Source organism: Mirounga angustirostris, unplaced genomic scaffold (genome assembly GCF_029215605.1).
Source record: "Mirounga angustirostris isolate CCGP_5_RB_7025 unplaced genomic scaffold, mMirAng1.0.hap1 SCAF_3, whole genome shotgun sequence".
NCBI lineage: Eukaryota > Metazoa > Chordata > Mammalia > Carnivora > Phocidae > Mirounga > Mirounga angustirostris.
Window position 1 is genome coordinate 28,231,031 of NW_026991711.1, and position 19,972 is coordinate 28,251,002.

The window sequence follows — 19,972 nt, forward strand, 5'->3', positions numbered from 1 at the left end:
AAAAAGTCTGGTGGTTTCTTATAAAAGTAAACATACACCTATCCTATTACTAGTAATTCCACCCAAGAGAAATGAAAATATATGTTGATAAAAAGATTTGTACAGGGGCGCCTGGGTGGCTCAGTTGGTTAGGTGGCTGCCTTCAGCTTAGGTCATGATCCCGGGGTCCTGGGATCGAGCCCCACATCGGGTTCCCTGCTGAGGGAGCCTGCTTCTCCCTCTCCTTTTGCCTGTTGCTCCCCCTGCTTGTACTCTCTCTTTCTGTCAAAATAAATAAAATCTTAAAAAAAAAAAGATATTTAAAAAAAAAAGATTTGTACAAAAATATTCCTACCAGCTTTATCCATAATAGCCAAAAACTGGAAACAACCCAAATGTCCATCAAAAGAGCAATGGATGAATAAACTGTAGCGTATTCATTCAGTTTATACAATGAAATACTATTCAGCAATAAAAAGGATGATATACAAATTTATGCTCTACAAATATGACCCACACAGTGCAAAAGACACACTGAAGGATGGTCAGAAGAAGGAAGAAAGTAGTAAGTAGGATCTTACAACAGTCGATGTCATAGAAAGTATTAACATTTAAATAGTTAGTATAAAATGAGTTCACAAAGAGAAGTCAGAGAAGAGTAGAAAGCTTCTTCTCAGGAAAAAGGAGATTCAAAGAGAAAGTAAGTTCCCAGTGTCAATATAACAGAAATCAAGCAAGATGAACACAGAAAAATACCTATCAGATTAAGCAATGAGCAACTCTGATGATGTAAAAGTGGTGTGGTAAGAATATACACCAGAAAAAGGATACTGATAAATTCAAAGGAAACAAACAAGTGAGGATCAAAGAAATAAAGGTGGGCCAAGAAGGCAAAAACTTGAGAGCTACATAATATAAAAGACTACAGTATTTCTTTAACATGAAAAGCAAAAGTAAACGACTACACCTAAAAATCCCCATCTATTATCTCATCCAGAACACGTACTATTGAGTAAGGCAGTCTGTCGTGGGCCTAACTGTCCCTGCATATTCTTGCTGAGTGTGAAAGTCTGCAAAACTTATCTACTTCCTGATACTGAGTGGATTCTTGTAACAAGTCACCTAGGCAACAAAGAAGGTCAAGGTTACCACAGCACATACTATACTCCAAGGGAGAGGTGAACTACCTTGTTTGTTGCCTGCCACAATGTTTGCTGCTTGCTAAAAAAGTACTGGAACCTTGGTCCTCAGTTCCTCCACTGTGATCCACTACATGCATCCATCTAGACTCATTACCTTCATGGGAACTGGGTGTAACAAAAACCTACACAAACATGCTGATATTCATGCAGCTTGCTGTGTTATGAGTAATAACGCTAGTGTTTCTGATCTGGCAATCTCCTGTTTTCTACTAGCAACAATTAAACATTAATAAAACTAACTTATTAGCCTGTAAATATGGTAAAATCAAATCTTAAGACTTTTCACAGTACTTGACATGAGCAACAAAGAACTAGATGATATTCATATTACTATATGAGAAAGAGACACAAAAGTGGTCACAAACAAAAACTGAAATATATATAATACTTTATAGTTTGTATACCTTAAGTTATTCATAATATCATTTATCATGTAACGGCCTCGGTATTTCGTCTTTTACATATATTACAACATATAATTCTCAAACTGTAAACAGCATAACCTAAATACAAGCCCAGATGTCTTTAAAATGTTTTTTTTTTAAACCATCAATAATCAATCTCCTTCCCAGCTGATTTATCAAGGACAACTCTAATTCTCCAGATATAAGACCAAAGTACCTAGACCTTTGCAGTATGAATACTTCATTATGTTCACAGAAAAATTAACATTTTGGAAATGTTAATCTTAAAATTTTCTTCAAAATTCTGTGATCAAAATTTAGGAAGAGCTAGGTCAAACAAATCCAAACCATTGTCTCTACTGCAGAATTTCTCGTGGTTTTCATATGCAAGTATGTTTTAACATGCTAATGTAAGTCATAAATCTTCTAAGATAATCTATTATCAGCATTCTGGAAAAGAGTTTGGGAAACTACTGCTACAATCAACACAGCCAACTCTACTGGTATACAGAATTATCTTTGAAACCTTAGTAGTCAGCTTGGTTCAGGTACATAATCCTTTAAAAGAGAGAACATCAAAGTTAGAATGTGGCCTAACAGCTTCAAGCCAAATCAACTACTACATTGTTTGGCAACATTGCTCATTTTTTACCAAACAAGACTTAATTCCCCATAACACAAGGAAATTATAGAGCATACCTAGCTTTTTCTGAAATTAGAAGGGTAATAATTAAGGCTTTTTGTAGCTCTACATTGTTTTACCTAACAAAATTCAGACCCCCTATAACAAGGAAAGGGAAGGGAAGAAAAGACCACAGAAAAACCAGTTTCCACATAAAACCTGTGCATTGGTTAATGGTAATGAGTCATCCTGGTGGGCCTGCGCATCACTGCCAGCTTTCCAACATGAAAAAGCTAAATTGTAACTCTATCACTAAGTGATAAATTATCATCACATACTATTTCACCCCTAAGTATATCTGCCTGTCTCCTACTTAGTCATCTCTTAACATTCAACAACTGAAATTGTTTACTGCTCAGTGATCTATTAATCATTCCAGAGTTTTCAAAAAATCTGAGCTAGAGACAGCCACACAGCAGTTGTGTTCATCGTATAAACAAACCAGAGCTGCAGATTTGTCCCTGGCCAAATAGTCTACGAGACACCTATTAATAGAGACACCTACGAGACACCTACGAGACACCTATTCAGCTGCTTCTTTGGAATAACTACATAGAGTTATTCACCAGGCCATTCTCAACAAAACCAAGAGTTATACTAGACAAAGGAAATAAATATGTAATTACAAAGCAACAGGAATTAACATCCAAATTTAAACTACGCTAAGATTCTCAAACACTTGCCCTACAAAGAAAACACATTAATATCATACTACTTAAAGTGAACAGTAACTTCTTTTTTATATAGAAAGCTGGAATTAATGGATTTTATTTTTTTAATTTTTATTTTTTGTTGTTATGTTAGTCACCATACAGTACATCATTAGTTTTTGATGTAGTGTTCCATGATTCATTGTTTGCGTATAACACCCAGTGCTCCATGCAATACGTGCCCTCCTGAATACCCATCAGCAGGCTAACCCATCCCCCCACCCAACAGTAACTTTAAAAGAACAAATTTTTGCCCTCTGCTCTGAAGGAATGCTTCCACCCAATCAAAGTCTATTTCAAAGTCTACGCAGGACACATCTCCAGTTGAGGGGGGAAAAATGAAATAAAATATGATATATCCACTTATTATGAAGAAAGTTGTAGAAAAAAGGGAGAAAAATCTTAAAACTGGGAGAGTAAATTTCAAAATATTGGTGTTAGGAATTTTTTTTTTTTAGTAATAATTAAGTCACGTCTTAACTAGTCATAACCACTGAAAGCAAATGTGACAATATAACAAATTATTTTAAGGCACAGCTATATCAATTAAAATGTTTTGAGTGGTGACTTGTGTATAAGAACATGGTTGATTCTGATAAGCAAAATCCCCAAAGAATTCAAATCAGTTAATGCCATTAAGGAAACAAATAGGATCAAGAAAGAAAAGAGATTAGAAAAAACCACTGGAAATAGTATTCAATATTAACCTACTGAATTTTATTTTAGCTAACATCTGCAAAAATAAGAATGCCTTTAAGAATAAAAAACTACCAAAAGTGTATAGACTGACAACTTGAAAAATGCCTTCCATACTGACAGCAGTATTTTCCAAACCATTCTGAAAATACAAATATTCACAAAATTCAACATAGATCATTTGAAGATTTACAGGATGTAAAGCAGGTGAAATGAAAGCATCATGAGCTTCTACCTTAGAAAAATGCAAAATTGCATATATTGGGATTTCATCTTTCAGTAGCCTTCATATTTGTCAAAATGCAATTATTAAAAGAAATTCTTAGTTCATAATTAAGGCTCACATGTGCAAATACATATTTGTTCTATTATATCTACATTTGTAAAATTTCACAAACAGTACTATTAATTGCACCATCAATGCTACATATTAACGTTTTCCTCCTCTTCCTTAGTAAAAAGGTTTAACTTAATTACCATCTGAAAGTTTATATTGTAACTCGCTACCTAGTTACAACAGAAGAGTCAACTATTGCTGAGTCCATTTTTTAAAGAGGGTTTACAACAGAAACCTCCAATGCCAGGACCATATTAATACTAGAGGAAAAAATACGTTAGAAAAATTGACACTGAAAAAGAGAGAGGGACACTTTTCAGTCATTTTAATATACAAAGGCTTATGTGGTTGAACTGGAAAACCCTGTATTTAATGAAAAATAATTCTTCAAACAAGATCTGCATTTTTTCCTAGTAAAACTTCTATTTCCTCTCCTACCCCTCCCCCCAAAAAAGTCGGAATAGGAAAAAATAGTCACTTTTAATACTAACAAAATGGAAAAGGACCAAATGACAAGGTTAACTAGAGCTGAGACACAAGATCAGCACCACTATTCTCTATAGTTACACAATTTTTCAACCCACATTTTTCACCGAATCCACATCCCACTCTACATCGTGCTTTACATATCCTCCCCCCCCCCAACCCGCTCCATTTATGACGGCGATCATCTTCCCAGCAGGTATGTGAACTCAACACCATTTCCAGCAGACAAGCCACTGGAAATGTCTCAGAAGTGACTGGGTCAGGGAATTAGGAAATGATCGAGAAAGTGAGAAGTAAAACAAATATAAGTTTTAGGAAAGGGAGGACGGAGGGTGTCCTACAGCGGGGTATAGGGTGCGGGTAAGGGGTGGGGAGGTGGGAGGAGCCCTGGGTCGAGAGCAAAGGGTCTCGAAAGAGTCAGTGGCAAGCTCCACAAGGAGAGGTGTAAAGGAAAAAAATTAGGCAGTTTTTAGCCCGAAGAAGGGGACTGCCTGGTCGACGGCGGGAGGCGGGGCGCTCAGGAGGCCGGGGCCGGGGCGCAGGAACTCACCACCTGGTAGCGGCCAGTCCCTGGCTGGTGGTGATCCATCCTGCCCAGCTCGGGATCCGGCTTCCGAGCGGGCGAGTCGTCTCGGTGCTCGACCCCCTCGTCCACCCCCGTCGCCGACGTCGTTGCTGCCGCAGCGCCCCTTCCGCCTCTGTTTCTGCCGCCGCGGTCGCCCGGCCGGGCCGCTTCACTTCCTGTCGCTCCCGCAGCAGCCGCGGAATCCTCCGCGTCGGCCACCGCGCAGTGAAGCCCCAGGACGCACGCGCGCTACTGAGCATGCTCGGAATGGTTGCGCATGCTCGTTGGGTCCTCAGGCGTCCCATTCGCGTCGCAAGAAAGGGAGGTTGGGCTGGGTGGGAGGAGATGGAAAAGTAAGAGAAGTCCGGGAACATGTCTAGGTTGTCGGGAGTGGGCGGTGGCAAAGGGAACGGAAAAAAAATATCACCGTCCTTGATAGGTCTTTTCTATTGGACGGGTTTCGCGCAAGCACAGGCGGGTACGCAGTCACACCACGCAGAGACCAGAGTGGCGAGAAAGGGAACGCATACCTAGAACACCTGAGGTCGGGTCACCACCCATTTACTCAACACGTCCTCTTATTAGTCACCCAGCATAGGACAATGCAGGGAGATCCGTCTCTAGGACGTTCCTATAACGCGCATTCAAAATCACTAGTGAGGTAAGGGATATCTTTTTAAATATTGTTTTGTCCCCCTCTTGGTAGTATGAGATTTAAGAATCTAACAGGGGGGCACCTGGGTGGCTCAGTTGGTTAAGCGATTGCCTTGACTCGGGTCATGATCCCGGAGTCCTGGGATTGAGTCCCGCATCGGGCTCCCAGCTCAGCGGGGAGCCTGCTTCTCCCTCTGCCCTTATCCCCTCATGCTGTTTCTCTCTCTCTCAAATAAATAAATAAATAAAATCTTTAAAAAAAAATAAAAATTAAAAAATAAGAATCTAACAGGGACTCTTCAACCATACTCTTAATATTTCGCCAAGGAAGGAGGCCTCTAGAGAGCCCTAGGTTACTGGAAGGATACAAGAATATAATGAAATATGGTAGGACTGTTTTGTCATCATACTCAAATAATTCCGAAGGATTTAACAGTAAGGAATCACTTTGTGTACTAAGTGTCTGGTTAACCACACGTGTGTGAGTATCTCCAAAGGCCACAAAGAATGTTTTTCTAGGGAGTAGAAGAGTTTGATGGGACAAAATAAAGTACCTTTTAACCCAAAGACCTGCTTTCTATGCCCTGAAAACTATGATCCCACATAATCTGGCCCAACTATCTCTTTTACTTTACTTCCTTCCTGAATCTCCAAAGGACATTCCTGGAATGAAAAAGGCCACTGAATGAGCCTGATCAGCTAGTTAAAATAGCAAAAATACAATAAAGACAGAAATTCATTGAGAGATCATCACCAAAAAAATTTAAGCCTTCTTGGCAATTTTATTCAAAGCATTGACTAGTTCTTCCTATTTTTACCATCCTGACACATCTAGTGGTAGAGAGCATGAATAGGCTAACAATAAAAAGAGACAATAATATCATACTCAAATATCTTTAAACTTGTTTTCTTTTGATCTAAGTTCATATATTTTAGATTCGAAGACGATGAAATAGGACATTTTATTGTATTATTGTACAAGAGGTCACCCTCACAATTTCACCCCAAATGGTATCATCTTTCATGGTCAAAACAACACAAAGTATCAGCAAAATGAAATTAGATTCCTACATCACTTACGGCCTATACTACTCCTTTAGAACTTAATTTTATATGTGCTTGTGTTTTCATTAACCATTTATATGTCCATTTGTTGTTTCTCAAATACACTACTGCTCAGGGCAGAGGCCATTTTTTACACCTAACACACCCAGATCAATACTGAGACCTGAGAACATAATGGTAAAACCTTAAAGACCTGACCAAAAGTAGACATCCTGAATCCTGTTAGGGTGACAGATTCTTTCAATTTTACCCTCCTCCCAAGTTCTGTGAACATTTTGCTAATCTAGAGAGCAAATGACAAAATTCAATGGGAGAGCACTTTTTCAGTGAAGAAGAGGAAGAGAAAGAGGGGAAGGAAGTAGAATAGTAATTAATGGATATTGAATCCTTCCCAAGCCAGGGGCTGCCTATATCATTTTATCCTCACATTATCTCCTTGCTGTAGGCACGACTATAATCCCTGTTTAACAAATCAGTAAGTAAGGCATCAAGAGGTTCAGGAACTTGTCCAAAGCCAAATCACTAGCAAGTGGTCACACACTCGAGTCTCCTCTATATTAAGCACTATGTTATAATATACCCTAAAAAAAAAAAAAAAAAAAAGCATCACAAAGAGCCAATCTGACTTCGTTCAGTCTACCTTCTTGATCTATATGAAATAAATGATTCTTTCTCATTATCCCCAAAAGAGCCACACTGAGCTCCTTTTGCCCATTTTACAACTAAGCCAGTGTGACCTGTAGTAGGCCATCACAAAGGAGGCCCTGAGTTGTCCCACTAAGAGCAATGTATTTGGGGTGAAATGGGAATAACAATATTCTTATCCTTTTAGGGGCCTTAAGCAACATCCGATATATTCAACCCCTAAACATACTGGAAGTGGTGACAACTCTAGTTATCTAAGAAATGGGTGGTAGTGTACCTCTAGAAACTACTTCAAGTGCAATTTTAGAATTTTAATGCATTTCACTAACACCTCTTGTTCTGGCCTAATCAATTTTAATCTCCAAATACACAGCCACCCATAATTTCCCGAGTGCCACGTTGCAGTACTGGGGCAGCCATGGAGATAAACCACCTGGATTCCCCATCCAGAAAACACTCTGACCAGGTGCAAGGAGTGTGATTAACCAACAACCTCCAGCTGTTAGCTATGTCGGGGTTTCCTTGAGTTTTCAACCTGAGGTCGTGTTATTTTCAGCGTGGCATCTGGTCATTGACTGGTGGTGGTACAGGTTCCTCCACTTTTGCCTGACACTGACCCTTTTAAGGGGCAATCTTTGCTTCAGAACTCCCTGCTAAACTGGCAGAACCTTCGCTAGCTCTGCAATATGTTGTAATGAGTCTCCCTGCCCGATCTTTTTTCCTTTCACAGATGTTAACTCCCTAATAAATCTCTTGCACTCATAACTTCATAGCAGCATCTGCTTTCTGGAGAACCCAAACTAGACAAGTGCCAAAATGTAAAGTGATGAAACACTGTTCATATCAAAATTGTGTGAAATGACTACAAAGGTCCTTTCACATAATTGATGTTTCACCTCCAGAATAACCCCCAGTACCCTCCATTGTTCCCATTTTCTCATGTGGACATAATGTCTTCCCACTCAGAATGACTTTGATGTTCTGTAGAGTGATGCTATCGAGTCACGGGGACCCCTTTTCCTGGGACATACTTCCCACTGGAATCCTTCCTACCTTCCCAGAAGCAGAGTCATTCCCGCCAGAGGTAAACTGATTTCTTACCACCCTCCATAGTCTCCTCTCAGCTCAAATCAGGTATGTTAAACTCCATATACATGTGCCAAGATTGTTTGTTGATATTCCCACCAATTAAAGAGCAGTGGACAGACATGCCATTGCCTGCAGATGGCTTTCTACACAGGCCTAAATCACAGGTAGGCAAATGCTCCAAATTTTCCTTAATTCTTCAGTGATTTTTAGTGTTTTATCACTTCCCCTACAACATAGAACATACAACATAGAACATGCAACATAGAACTACTCCTCAAGTAGCTGCTGATGGTTGGTGTGACCATAGATCCTAATAGTTAATTGTATTTGGAATATGTATGACTTTGCATATTTATCTAGAGAATGATTAAAAGAGGTAAAATTGCATTCTCTGTCTGAAGATTTCCATCTCTACCTAATAAAAATTCACTAGCCATTATTTTCTCTTCACTAAATTCTAAACTAGGTTTTAGAAAATACAAGAAATTATTGTCACTTTGGTAAATGAAAATAAGCATAATTATTACTCCAACGTTTTATCTCTGTTACCATGTATATGGATCTTTTAAGCTGTTTGGAGGCTTGGACCTCAATTTAGCTTCACATAGTGTTCCTTATTTAACTGTTTCTGAAATTCCTGTCATCTGTTCAGCTCTGTAATTTTAGAAAGAAAATCTAAGTGAGCAATTTGAACAATCAGGTATCTACTTCCTTTCTTCTCTTTATTCTCATACACTATGTTGGAAGAACCTAAAATACAGCTAATGTTTTTTATCAGTCAGGGTTCAACCTAAGAAAAAGAACCAGTAGAAGATATATATTAAGAGATTTGTTGCAAGGAATTGGCTTACACTGTTGTCAGGGCTGGCTAAGCCTTCAAAATCCATAGTACAGGCCACTGGAACTCTGGAAGAGTTCTAGAAGCTGCTGTCTTCTTCTTCAGGGAAGCCCCAGTTCTGCTCTTGACCTTTCAACAGATTAAATCAAGTCCACCCAGATTATACAAGATAATCTCCTTTACTTAAAGTCAACTGATTTGGACTTTGATCATAATATCTACAAGATACCTTCACAGCAACGCCTAGATTAGTGTTTGAGTGAATAATTGGAGATATAGCCTAACCAAGTTAACACAGAAAACCGAATATCACATGTTTATTTAAATACTACAAGCTGGGGGCACCTGGGTGGCTCAGTCATTAAGTGTCTGCCTTAGGTTCAGGTCATGGTCCCAGCATCCTGGGATCGAGCCCGGCATCAGGCTCCCTGCTCTGCAGGAAGCCTGCTTCTCCCTCACCCACTCCCTTGCTTGTGTTCCCTCTCTTGCTGTGTCTCTCTCTGTCAAATAAATAAAATCTTTAAATAAATAAATAAATAAATACTACAAGCTGAAGGGATATCGGACAGGGAGACGAACCATGAGAGACTCTGGACTCTGAGAAACAAACTGAGGGTTCTAGAGGGGAGGGAGGTGGGGTGGTGGGTTAGCCTAGTGATGGGTATTAAAGAGGGCATGTATTGAATGGAGCACTGGGTGTTTCACGCAAACAGTGAATCATGGAACACTACAACAAAAACTAATGATGTAATGTATGGTGATTAACATAATAAAATAAAATTTAAAAAATAAAAAAATAAATACTACAAGCTGAAATTGTCTCTATACAATAAAGGATAAAGAGAGAGAGAGAGAAACCAAAGAGAGAAAAGTTCCAGAGAGTTAGCTTAGAGATTAAAATAAATTTCCATATTAAGTATTTCCTATCAGCCTTAGTTTATATATGTACTATTATATATGGAGGCATCACCAGGCAGCAATTAGAAAATATCTGAATTCTGATAAGCTGTCCTAACACTATTTTTATTTAGCACTTTCATTTTTTGTTTAGTCATGAGTAACAAATAGGAGCAAATCAACATCCGTTTTGCCTTAGGGATTACTTATTTCAAATTGGGCTAAGTCATAAGTTATTAAAATGTTCTTTGCTTTACCTTGAGTACAGAAGGCTGTTCTTTGACCATATTAAAGCAGGACTTTATGTGGGGGTTTTTTTGTCTCCTGTTTTCTCTGCAAGCCTGATACTCACTTTCATCATAGAAGAGCAAGGCAGGCCCTGGGTATATTGCCTATTATGACAGGTTTCTCTTGACTAACTAATGCAAGATCATTGTGTAAGAAGACAAATACTATTTGTGTGTGCATGTGGGTGTGGGTGTGTGTATAAAATACAAGGAGAGAAAAATGTCTTCTATATATCAAGGTATTCTTAACAGGTTAAACATTGCCTGCTCTCTTTCTTCCATAACAGGAACCAGGCCTCATTTGTTAAATCATCTGAATGCTCCTTCACAATTAACAACATAGTACAACATTAGCAATAAGGTTTCCATATGATAAAGTTGCCTGGTTTCAGTACTGAGGATAAAGGGCATTCAAGATCTGAAGGGACAAAATGGTGACAGGATTCAGACGGAGTGACTCACAAGATGCTGCCTTTCCAGAACAAGAAGAAATTCATACCCATTTCCTGACCTTAAGATTCAAATAGGGGAAAAAAAAAAACCGAATGGCCTAACAGAGCCAAAGTAAGCCAAGATAATGAAAAAGGGGAGTTCCTTTTGTATCTGCTAGATATTATAGAAAAAATAAACTATTTATACTATCCTACTTTACCTGTCAATAATGTGTAAAGTTCCCATGAAATGTCTATAAGTTCTGCTTATGAAGAATGATCACTGAGAAATCTGGCATGATTTCCACAATAAAGGTAAAGACGTCAAGCTCAAATCTTCTTTATCCAGTATTTTAGTCTGTTTGGACTGCTATAACAAAATACCATAGATTGGGTGGCTTATAAACAGAAATTTATTTCTCGGGGCGCCCGGGTGGCTCAGTTGGTTAGACGCCTGCCTTCAGCTCGGGTCGTGATCTCAGGGTCCTGGGATCGAGCCCCACGTTGGGCTCTCTGCTCAGTGGGGAGTCTGCTTCTCCCTCTGCCTTTCCCCTTGGCTTGTGCTCTCTCACGGGCGCACTCCCTCTCTCTCAAATAAAATAAAATCTTAAAAAAAAAAAAAAAGAAAAATTTATTTCTCACAGCTCTCAAGGCTGGAAGGCCAAAATCAGGATGCTAGCACGGTTGGGTTCTAGTGAGGGCCCCCTTGCAGGTTTCAGACTGCCAGCTTCTCACTGGATGCCAGCCTCTCCCGTGGCAGAAGGGGCCCTGAGGGCTCTATCTAGGGACTCTTTTATAATAGCATTAATCCCATGCCTCTGGACCTAATCACCTCCCCAAGATCCACCACCTAATACCATCAAATTGGGCATTAGATTTTCAATATTTGAGTTTGGGGGGGAGGAGAACACAAACATTCAGAGAATAGCATTCAGGTACTGACATTTAAAAACAAAAGAATAAAGTTACAAAAACACATGTGGACATACAAATATAGCACATAGAGTAGAAAATCAAATTGAATATTTTTGGTTTGAAGGAACAGATGATTTGGCTCACTCACAGGCAGGCCACTGCAATTTCCTTAGAACCCAAATGTCTGGAAAAGAGAGAAATGTGTGTTTTCATGGATTCATAAAACATTAGCATTTCAGGGGACCTTCCTAGTCACCTATTCCCAAACCTTCATTTTGGATATATGGAAACTGATGCTCAGAGAGGTAAATGCAGCCTTCAAGTGAATATCTGTGAAACTACCACCCCACTTCCAGCTTGGTTCAAATGTGGTAATTCATAAAACAATAAAAAATACTCCATTGACTGTTCCTACCACATCCAACAAGAGACAGCCCTCCGAAACAGTACTAGTAAAAATAAATATAGAACTTCAATACATCATGAACTCAACATGTCAACATTTCTTTTGGAAGAAATATTATAGTCAAATCATTGCCTCCAAACAGGGTAAATTCTAAGATCGTTGCTAATTCTCCCAGGGGTTGCTGCTTCAGAAAAAGTAAAACAACTACTTTTGTTTGTTTTTTAAATTTTTTTATTTTATAAACATATATTAAATATTGTTTTCTCTCTTGTGTTTTTTTCCTTCTTTTTTTTTTCAAACCCTCGTGTTGAGGGCTGACTTTCAATAGATTGCAGCGAGGGAGCTGCTTTGCTAAGTACAAAACCCCGACCCAGAAGCAGGTCGTCTAAAAATTGGTTTAGCACCAGGTTCCCTATGAACGTCTACTTTTTAAAATGCAATAAATGAGCCTTCCCAAAAGATAATCCTTGAAAATACAATAGTTACCTGACATTAGTTACATACATGCAAGCTTAAAAACCAAACAATCCCAACCCCATACATGCATGTCTATTCAGATAAGATTGGGATAATATGACCTAACCACATAAAGTGAACAGGATGCCAGCTCTCAGTGCAGTCCCAACCCTTTGACCATGATTCCTGGAAACAAGACAGTTGCATATACATACAATAGTTACATATGACCATTTACATTTAAATTAATATTAAAAATTTGGTTCCTCGGTGACACTAGCCAAAAGTGTGCAGGGGCTATTGTGTTGGACAGAGCAAATAAAGAACATTTGCATCATCACAGAACATTCCATTGGCCATCACTGCTCAAGCAAAGATTCTCTTACTATTCACCTTAAATTATCCTCCTTCTTTGACTTCCTGGATTATCCACATAATTTTGTAACAGCTTTGGTCCCAACTCTGCATATGTTAGCAGTGTGGCTCTTAAGCAAGTCATTTAACTGCTGAGCTGGTTTGCTCATCTTAAAATATCCGAATACTAATTCCTTCCCTATCTGTCTCAGTGGTTGTTGCGAAGCTCAAATGAAATGTAACCATACAAATATAAAGTAAAATTAATCCTGGAGGTTCTTCTCCATTTAGTCACTGCAGAAAAAAAGTGGTGTTTAACACCTTGTATAGTTAAAATGTGGCATAAATATAATTTAGAGATGACAGAGATTAGCTCAAAGAACCCAGAAGCTGGTTAGGTCTCCTAACTTGGCCACATCATATTTTTCTTAGGCTAAGTGTCTGGGATTATGTTCTGCATGAGTCATTGTAAAATAAATAAAAGACTCCAATGTGTGTAACCATAGATAATATGTCAGTTGTTTATCTAGAAGTAAAACTATTCCATAGTATATTTGTCAATCATTATAATTATGGTAATGATAGCTAACATTTATTAAATGCTGCCAGCCATTTTGCTAAGTGCATCCTATATATTATCTCCCTATATTTCACAACATATGGAATAAGTACTATTGTTACTGCCATTTTATATATCAGAAAACTGATACCTAGAGTCTTAAGGAATTTACCAAAGGTCACAAACAATTGAGGAAAAAAGGGTCTTCTGGGTTTTTTTTTCCCCCCACTTTAACAACTTTTTATTGAAATACACATAATTTAGTAAGTACGCACTTGGCAATTCATAAGTGTACAGCTCAAAGATTTTTCATAAACCGAACAAATCCATGCCACCAGCACCCACATTAAGAAACAGAATATTTCTGGGACACCTGGGTGGCTCAGTCAGTTAAGTGTCTGCCTTCGGCTCAGGTCATGATCCCAGGATCCTGGGATTGAGCCCCACATCAGGCTCCCTGCTCAGCAGGAAGCCTGCTTCTCCCTCTGCCTGCCACTCCCCCTGCTTGTGCCCCCTCTCTCTTTCTGACACTTGGATTAAATAAAAACCTTTAAAATTAAAAATTAAAAAAAAAGAAATAGAGTATTTCCAGAACCTCAGAAAAACCCTTGGCCCAATTCCCATCTCTTCTCCCATACAAAGAGTAACTAACTAAAATCCTGACTTTAAATACCATAAATTAGTTTTGGCTAATTTATAGTTTTGACTTTATGCACATGGAATCATACTATACGTACATTTTTGAGTCTGATTTTTTTGCTTAACTTTATACTTGTAAGACTTATTCATATAGCTGAGTGTAGTTGTAGCTAATTCATTTTTGTTGCTGTATAGTACTCCAATGCAGGAATATACCCTACTTCATTTACCTGTTTTACTGAATAAATACAGCTGATTGACAGGTTGTTTCTAATTTGGAGGTTGTATTAGTTTCCTAGAGCTGCCATACAAAGCATCACAAACTGAGTGGCTTGAGCAACAAAAATTTATTATCTCCTGTTCTGGAGGATAGAAGTCTGAGACCAAGAGTCAGCAGGGTTGGTTCCTTTGGAGGGATGTGAGGAAGAACCTGTTCATGCCTTTCCCTTAGCTACTGGTGGTGGTCTGGCGGTCTCTGGGATTCCTTGCCTTGTAGAAGCATTACCCTCCTCTCAGCCTTCATCTTTCGTGTGTGTGTGTCCAAAATTTCCCCTTCTAAAAGGTCATTGGTCAGATTAGGGCTACACCCTACTATGACCTCACTTTAATAACATCTGTAATGACCCTATTTCCAAATAAGGCCATAGTCTGAGATACTAGGGGTTAGGACCTTAACATATAAATTGGGGAGAGGGGAGGCATAATATAACCCATAACAAGGCTATTATGACCAACACTACTAAGAATATTCTTATACATCTTTGGTTGAATATATGTACTTATTTCTGATGAGTATATTCTTGTAAGTGGATATGGTAGATTTTAGAGTGAATATACATATATATGTATGTATATTCAGCTTGAGCAAGTAACTGCCAGTTTTCCAAAACAGTTATACCAATTTTCCCTCCTCTCATCCTTCTCATCAGCGTATGAGAATTCTAGTTGAGCCACAGCCTCAGAAACATTTGGTATTGTGCCTTTATTTAAGCCATTATGATGGGAATGTAGTTGTATCTCATTGTGATTTCTTTTGTATAGATTTTTTTTTTTAAGATTTTATTTATTTGACAGAGAGACACACAGCGAGAGAGGGAACACAAGCAGGGGAAGTGGGAGAGGGAGAAGCAGGCTTCCCGCTGAGCAGGGAGCCCGATGCGGGGCTCGATCCCAGGACCCTGGGATCATGACCTGAGCTGAAGGCAGGCGCTTAACGACTGAGCCACCCAGGCGCCCCATCATTGTGATTTCAATTTGGATTTCTCTGATGATTAATAAAGTTGAACTCCTTTTTGATATCTTTATTGACCATCTGGAGATCATTTCGCTAATCATTTGCTTATTTTTCAATTGAATTACCTGCATTTGTCTTGGCTTTGCAGTAACTCATTATTTTTCCAGAAATAATGGGTCTTTTATATATATCCCTTTTCACTCAGAGATAGGAACTTGGCTTCGGGCAAGTGGACAGATGTAGGTGATTTGCTTCACTTTCTGCATGCTTCTCCTATGCATGTGTTTAAAATGCTAAAGATAGAAGGTGAAAAAAATCATACCCTAAAATAGGGACAAGAGGAAAAAACTGGTGCAAAACTATCCATCAGCATCTGGTCTATTGAATTTTTTTTTTAAATCTGACCTTTAGCTTCAGAGAATGAGAGTGTGCATGTTTGTCTTTGTATCAGACTGTCTATCTCTCTGTCCTTTTTAACATTCCTTTGAAAAGACTTTAGCCACTTGGCCGGCCCACTTCTCTTTTTCACAGTTTTTTCTCTGGTCTTACTACCCCTGCCTTCAAGCTCTGGCTGCAGAGAAAGATAGGATGTATGTGTCTGCTTTCAGTGCCTAATACGGAACCTTGCATAAAGTAGGCCCGCATTATTGATTTGTTGACTACAACTGATTGAAGCCTCCACTGGATTGCTATGCAATGGATGCATAGTAGGACCCATTCATAGAATGTTGTCTTGTTTTTTAAGAATTTTTAATATCAACAAAAGATATTCCAAGAGGTAACCAAAAATGCCATACTTTGTAAATGAGGTTTAGGAAATCTCTAATATTTCTCCATGAAAATTTCCCTGATTTATCCTAAATGTAAAAAGAGCTAGGTCTGACCACTTAAATGGCCTCTCACTAATGATCTCCTTCCCACTTTCATTTATTATTACAGTTAGAGTCTCATGATTCTCAACCTTGTATTGGCTCTATAATGGGCTATAGGCCCACTGAAGAGTTTTCATAAGTTACTTTTTATTATGGTAAACATACATAACATAAAATTTACCATTTTAACTATTTTTAAGGGTACAGTTTATTGGCACTGATACTTTCTCATTGTTGTGCAACCATCACTACTATTCATGTCCAGAACTTTTCCATCATCCCAAACTGAAACTCTGCATCCATGAAATTCTAACTCCCCACTCCCCTCTCCCCCTAGCTCCTAGCGACCACTACTCTACTCTCTGTCTCTATGAATGTGACTATTTCAAGTACCTCATATAAGTAGAATCATATAATATTCATCCTTTTGTGTCTGGCTTATTTCACTTAGCAAAATGTCCTCAGGTGTATCTGTGTTGTAGAATGTATCAGAAGTTCATTCCTTTTTTAAAGACTGAATAATATTTCACTGAATGTGTATATCACATATCATGTTATTTATCCATTCCCCTATCAGTGGACATTTGGGTTGTTTCCACCTAATTTATTTTATTTAACCTTCACAATTACTAGCCCTGGCAGGCATGAATGGGAAAACTGACTGTCACTTACATAGCAACTGACTCTGGCCAAGTTGAATTTTCTCTTTGCATATTAATTTCCCCACTTGTAAAATGGAAATGAAATTACCCACCTTATTGGAGGAAAAATTTAATAAGATAACAAAATACCTAGTGTAGTGCCTGTCATATAATTGGTATTAAGTAAAGGGTAGCTAGTAACATAATGATTCATGGTGATAGTAAACAATTCAAGAGTCTGTTCCATACCTCTCAGAAGTCCAGACTAATGTATTCAATGTATCCCCTGCTTTATGAAAAAGTCATCTCAGGTTGTATACATATGGCATATCCAAAAGGTATTTTTGGCTTCTAAAATATTCAAATCACCAAAGGAAAACAAGAATCACTTGTGAAACATGTATTTTTTTATTCTACACAATCTATTCGCCAACATCAGAGAGGTTAAAATGTCGCTGCAAAGAGTTCAGTTTTAAGGAGTACCGATGATTTGTCTCTTCAGGGAAAAAAAAGTTTCATTTTGTTTTTCTGACAAATAAATAAAATCATACCTTCAAGGAATATGGAATTAATAACTTATTAGTAATAAAAAGCATCTTCAGACTCAACTAAGACTAATTCTCAGAGTGAGCATCTGGGAAAATATACAGCCAAACTATTCAGACAAATTTTTATGAACTTTTATAACAATCTAGTTTTAGATTGTCTCTGATATAAAATGTTATTTAAGCCATAAAGAAGTTTTAAATATACTTTATAATTATAGTAGCTAAAGTTTTATAATAAACATTTTTCTTATTTTAGAAATATGAACATATAAAAAAGATAGAGAAAAGATTTATTTCTGGTCTCTTTTCCTGAACACAGTTTTTTTAGGGGGTAAGGGAGAGTAAACATAGTGAATGATTCTCTGTATTCAATTTTATATCCTTTTTCACTAGACCTTATAATGTAATACCTTACATAGGGTTTTTTCCAAAGTGACGAGAAACTAAATTTACTAACACATTTTTAACAACTAATTAATCATTCTTTCTTAATCCTTTTCCAGGCAAATTACTTCAAGAGAGGAAATATACAAAGCAATTAAGAATGTGGATTTAAGCCAAATTTGTGGTTCAAATCCCTGTCTCACCATTGCTAGCATTAACTTGAGTAAGTAATTTCCTCTCTTTGTCTTAGTTTCTTGAAGCATGGGAATATTAATAGTGTACCTAACCTGAGAGGGTTGGTGTAAGTATTAAATGTGTTAATCTGTAACACATTAAATACACATGAAATTATTAAGTGCATATTTGCTTTGCTAAATACTGAAATCTTAAAACAGGATAGATATAATAACTAAATTTAAAATCTGCAATATTATTTATAGATAACTTATTTATAATACCTTCTATTTAAATTTTAACATCTATAAAGTTTTTCAGGTCAAGTAGTAAGACTTCTAATCACCAATTTTTAATATATGGAGGACTAAGTTTGTGATTTTATTTTTCACTTGTCAAAGGGATATACATCTTCACTGAAAAATGTAATTTCTCAGATCTAATGAAAAGTGCTTAAAAATACAAGTGAAAATCAATAAAATATAAATTTCCATTTCCCAGTCCCACTAGCCACTTGGTTATACCAGCCAGCTCAATATCCATATGTGGCTGATGGCTCCAATATTGGACAGAGCTGATAAAGAACATTTCCATCATTGCAGAAAGTTCTATTGGACAGAGTTGTACTATGGCTTTCGGCAGAAAGTGGCATGTTTGGATTATGCATCAATTCATGAGTAATGTGCTTTTGCCTCCATTTTATTTAAATAAATTATTCAATTTTTAGTAATTAGAAATTTGTTCTAATATAATACAAGCTTAATATCATTTCAGAACTGGATCAATCATCTACGGTAAGGATCAAATGCAAGAAAAGCATTATGTGAGTGTCATACAAATGTTTTATTTCACATTTTTTCTTTTTTTTTTTTTAAAGATTTTATTTATTTATTTGAGAGAGAGAATGAGATAGAGAGAGCATGAGAGAGGGGAGGGTCAGAAGGAGAAGCAGACTCCCTGCTGAGCAGGGAGCCCGATGCGGGACTCCATCCCAGGACTCCAGGATCATGACCTGAGCCGAAGGCAGTCGCTTAACCGACTGAGCCACCCAGGCGCCCCACATTTTTTTCTGCATTAAGTGAAAACCTACGCTCACCATACTTAATAAATGTTACCTTTTTAAATACTTAATAGATTAAACTCTGCTTAAAACAAACCTTTTGATGAAAAACTACAGTTTGCTCAGAAGTAGAAAAACGAAAGTAATAAATCTCCCTGGATTCATCACCTAGTTTCAACAATTATCAATTAATGACCAATCTTTATCTATAACCTACCTTCTCTCACCCCCAGTCTCCACTGGATTATTTTGAAGCAAATATCAGACATTATTTCATTTTGTCTGTAAACATTTTAGTATGTATCTCTACAAGATAAGAGCTCTTTTTGTTTGTTTGGGTTTTCTTTAAGTTTTATTGAGATATAATTGACATCCAGCACTGTGTACGTTTAAGGTGTAAAGCATAATGCCTTGACTTACACATACTGTGAAATGATGACCACAGTAAGTAAGAATTCTTTTTTAAACAAAATCAAAATATCCATTGTCATAGCTAAAACAAAACCCCCTAATAATAATTCTTAATATTATCAAATATAGATAATATTAACCCCCCCCCCCAAAAAAAAACCAGTTGCCTTTTTGGACTTTAACACTAAATTTCAAGGTTGGGAAGCATACATGATATTGTCACCAATTCAAGGTGACCGATTATTTGGTGTCAGACACATTAGAGATCAATATTCAGGAAATGAGAGCAGTATGTTTTATCTATTATTTTGCTAACAACAACTAAAAAAGCTTCATAAACATATTTAAAAAT

The 19,972-nt window shown here is 37.6% G+C and overlaps 1 protein-coding gene and 1 long non-coding RNA gene across 2 annotated transcripts in view; one reads left to right on the forward strand and one right to left on the reverse strand.

Moving 5' to 3' along the window:
• NDFIP2 (Nedd4 family interacting protein 2) overlaps positions 1-5,381 on the reverse strand; it is a 68,214-nt gene extending 62,833 nt beyond the window's left edge. The window contains 2 exon segments of the mRNA XM_045869597.3: positions 5,047-5,297; positions 5,300-5,381. Of these exon segments, the coding sequence (XP_045725553.1) occupies positions 5,047-5,297; positions 5,300-5,366 (318 nt within the window). The 5' untranslated portion in view covers positions 5,367-5,381.
• Positions 5,382-5,519: 138 nt separating this feature from the next.
• Positions 5,520-11,164, forward strand: LOC135363826 (uncharacterized). The gene is made up of 3 exons (XR_010409962.1): positions 5,520-5,722; positions 8,413-8,509; positions 10,824-11,164. It is a non-coding gene; the product is annotated as an uncharacterized LOC135363826 (long non-coding RNA).
• The last annotated feature ends 8,808 nt before the right edge of the window (positions 11,165-19,972 follow it).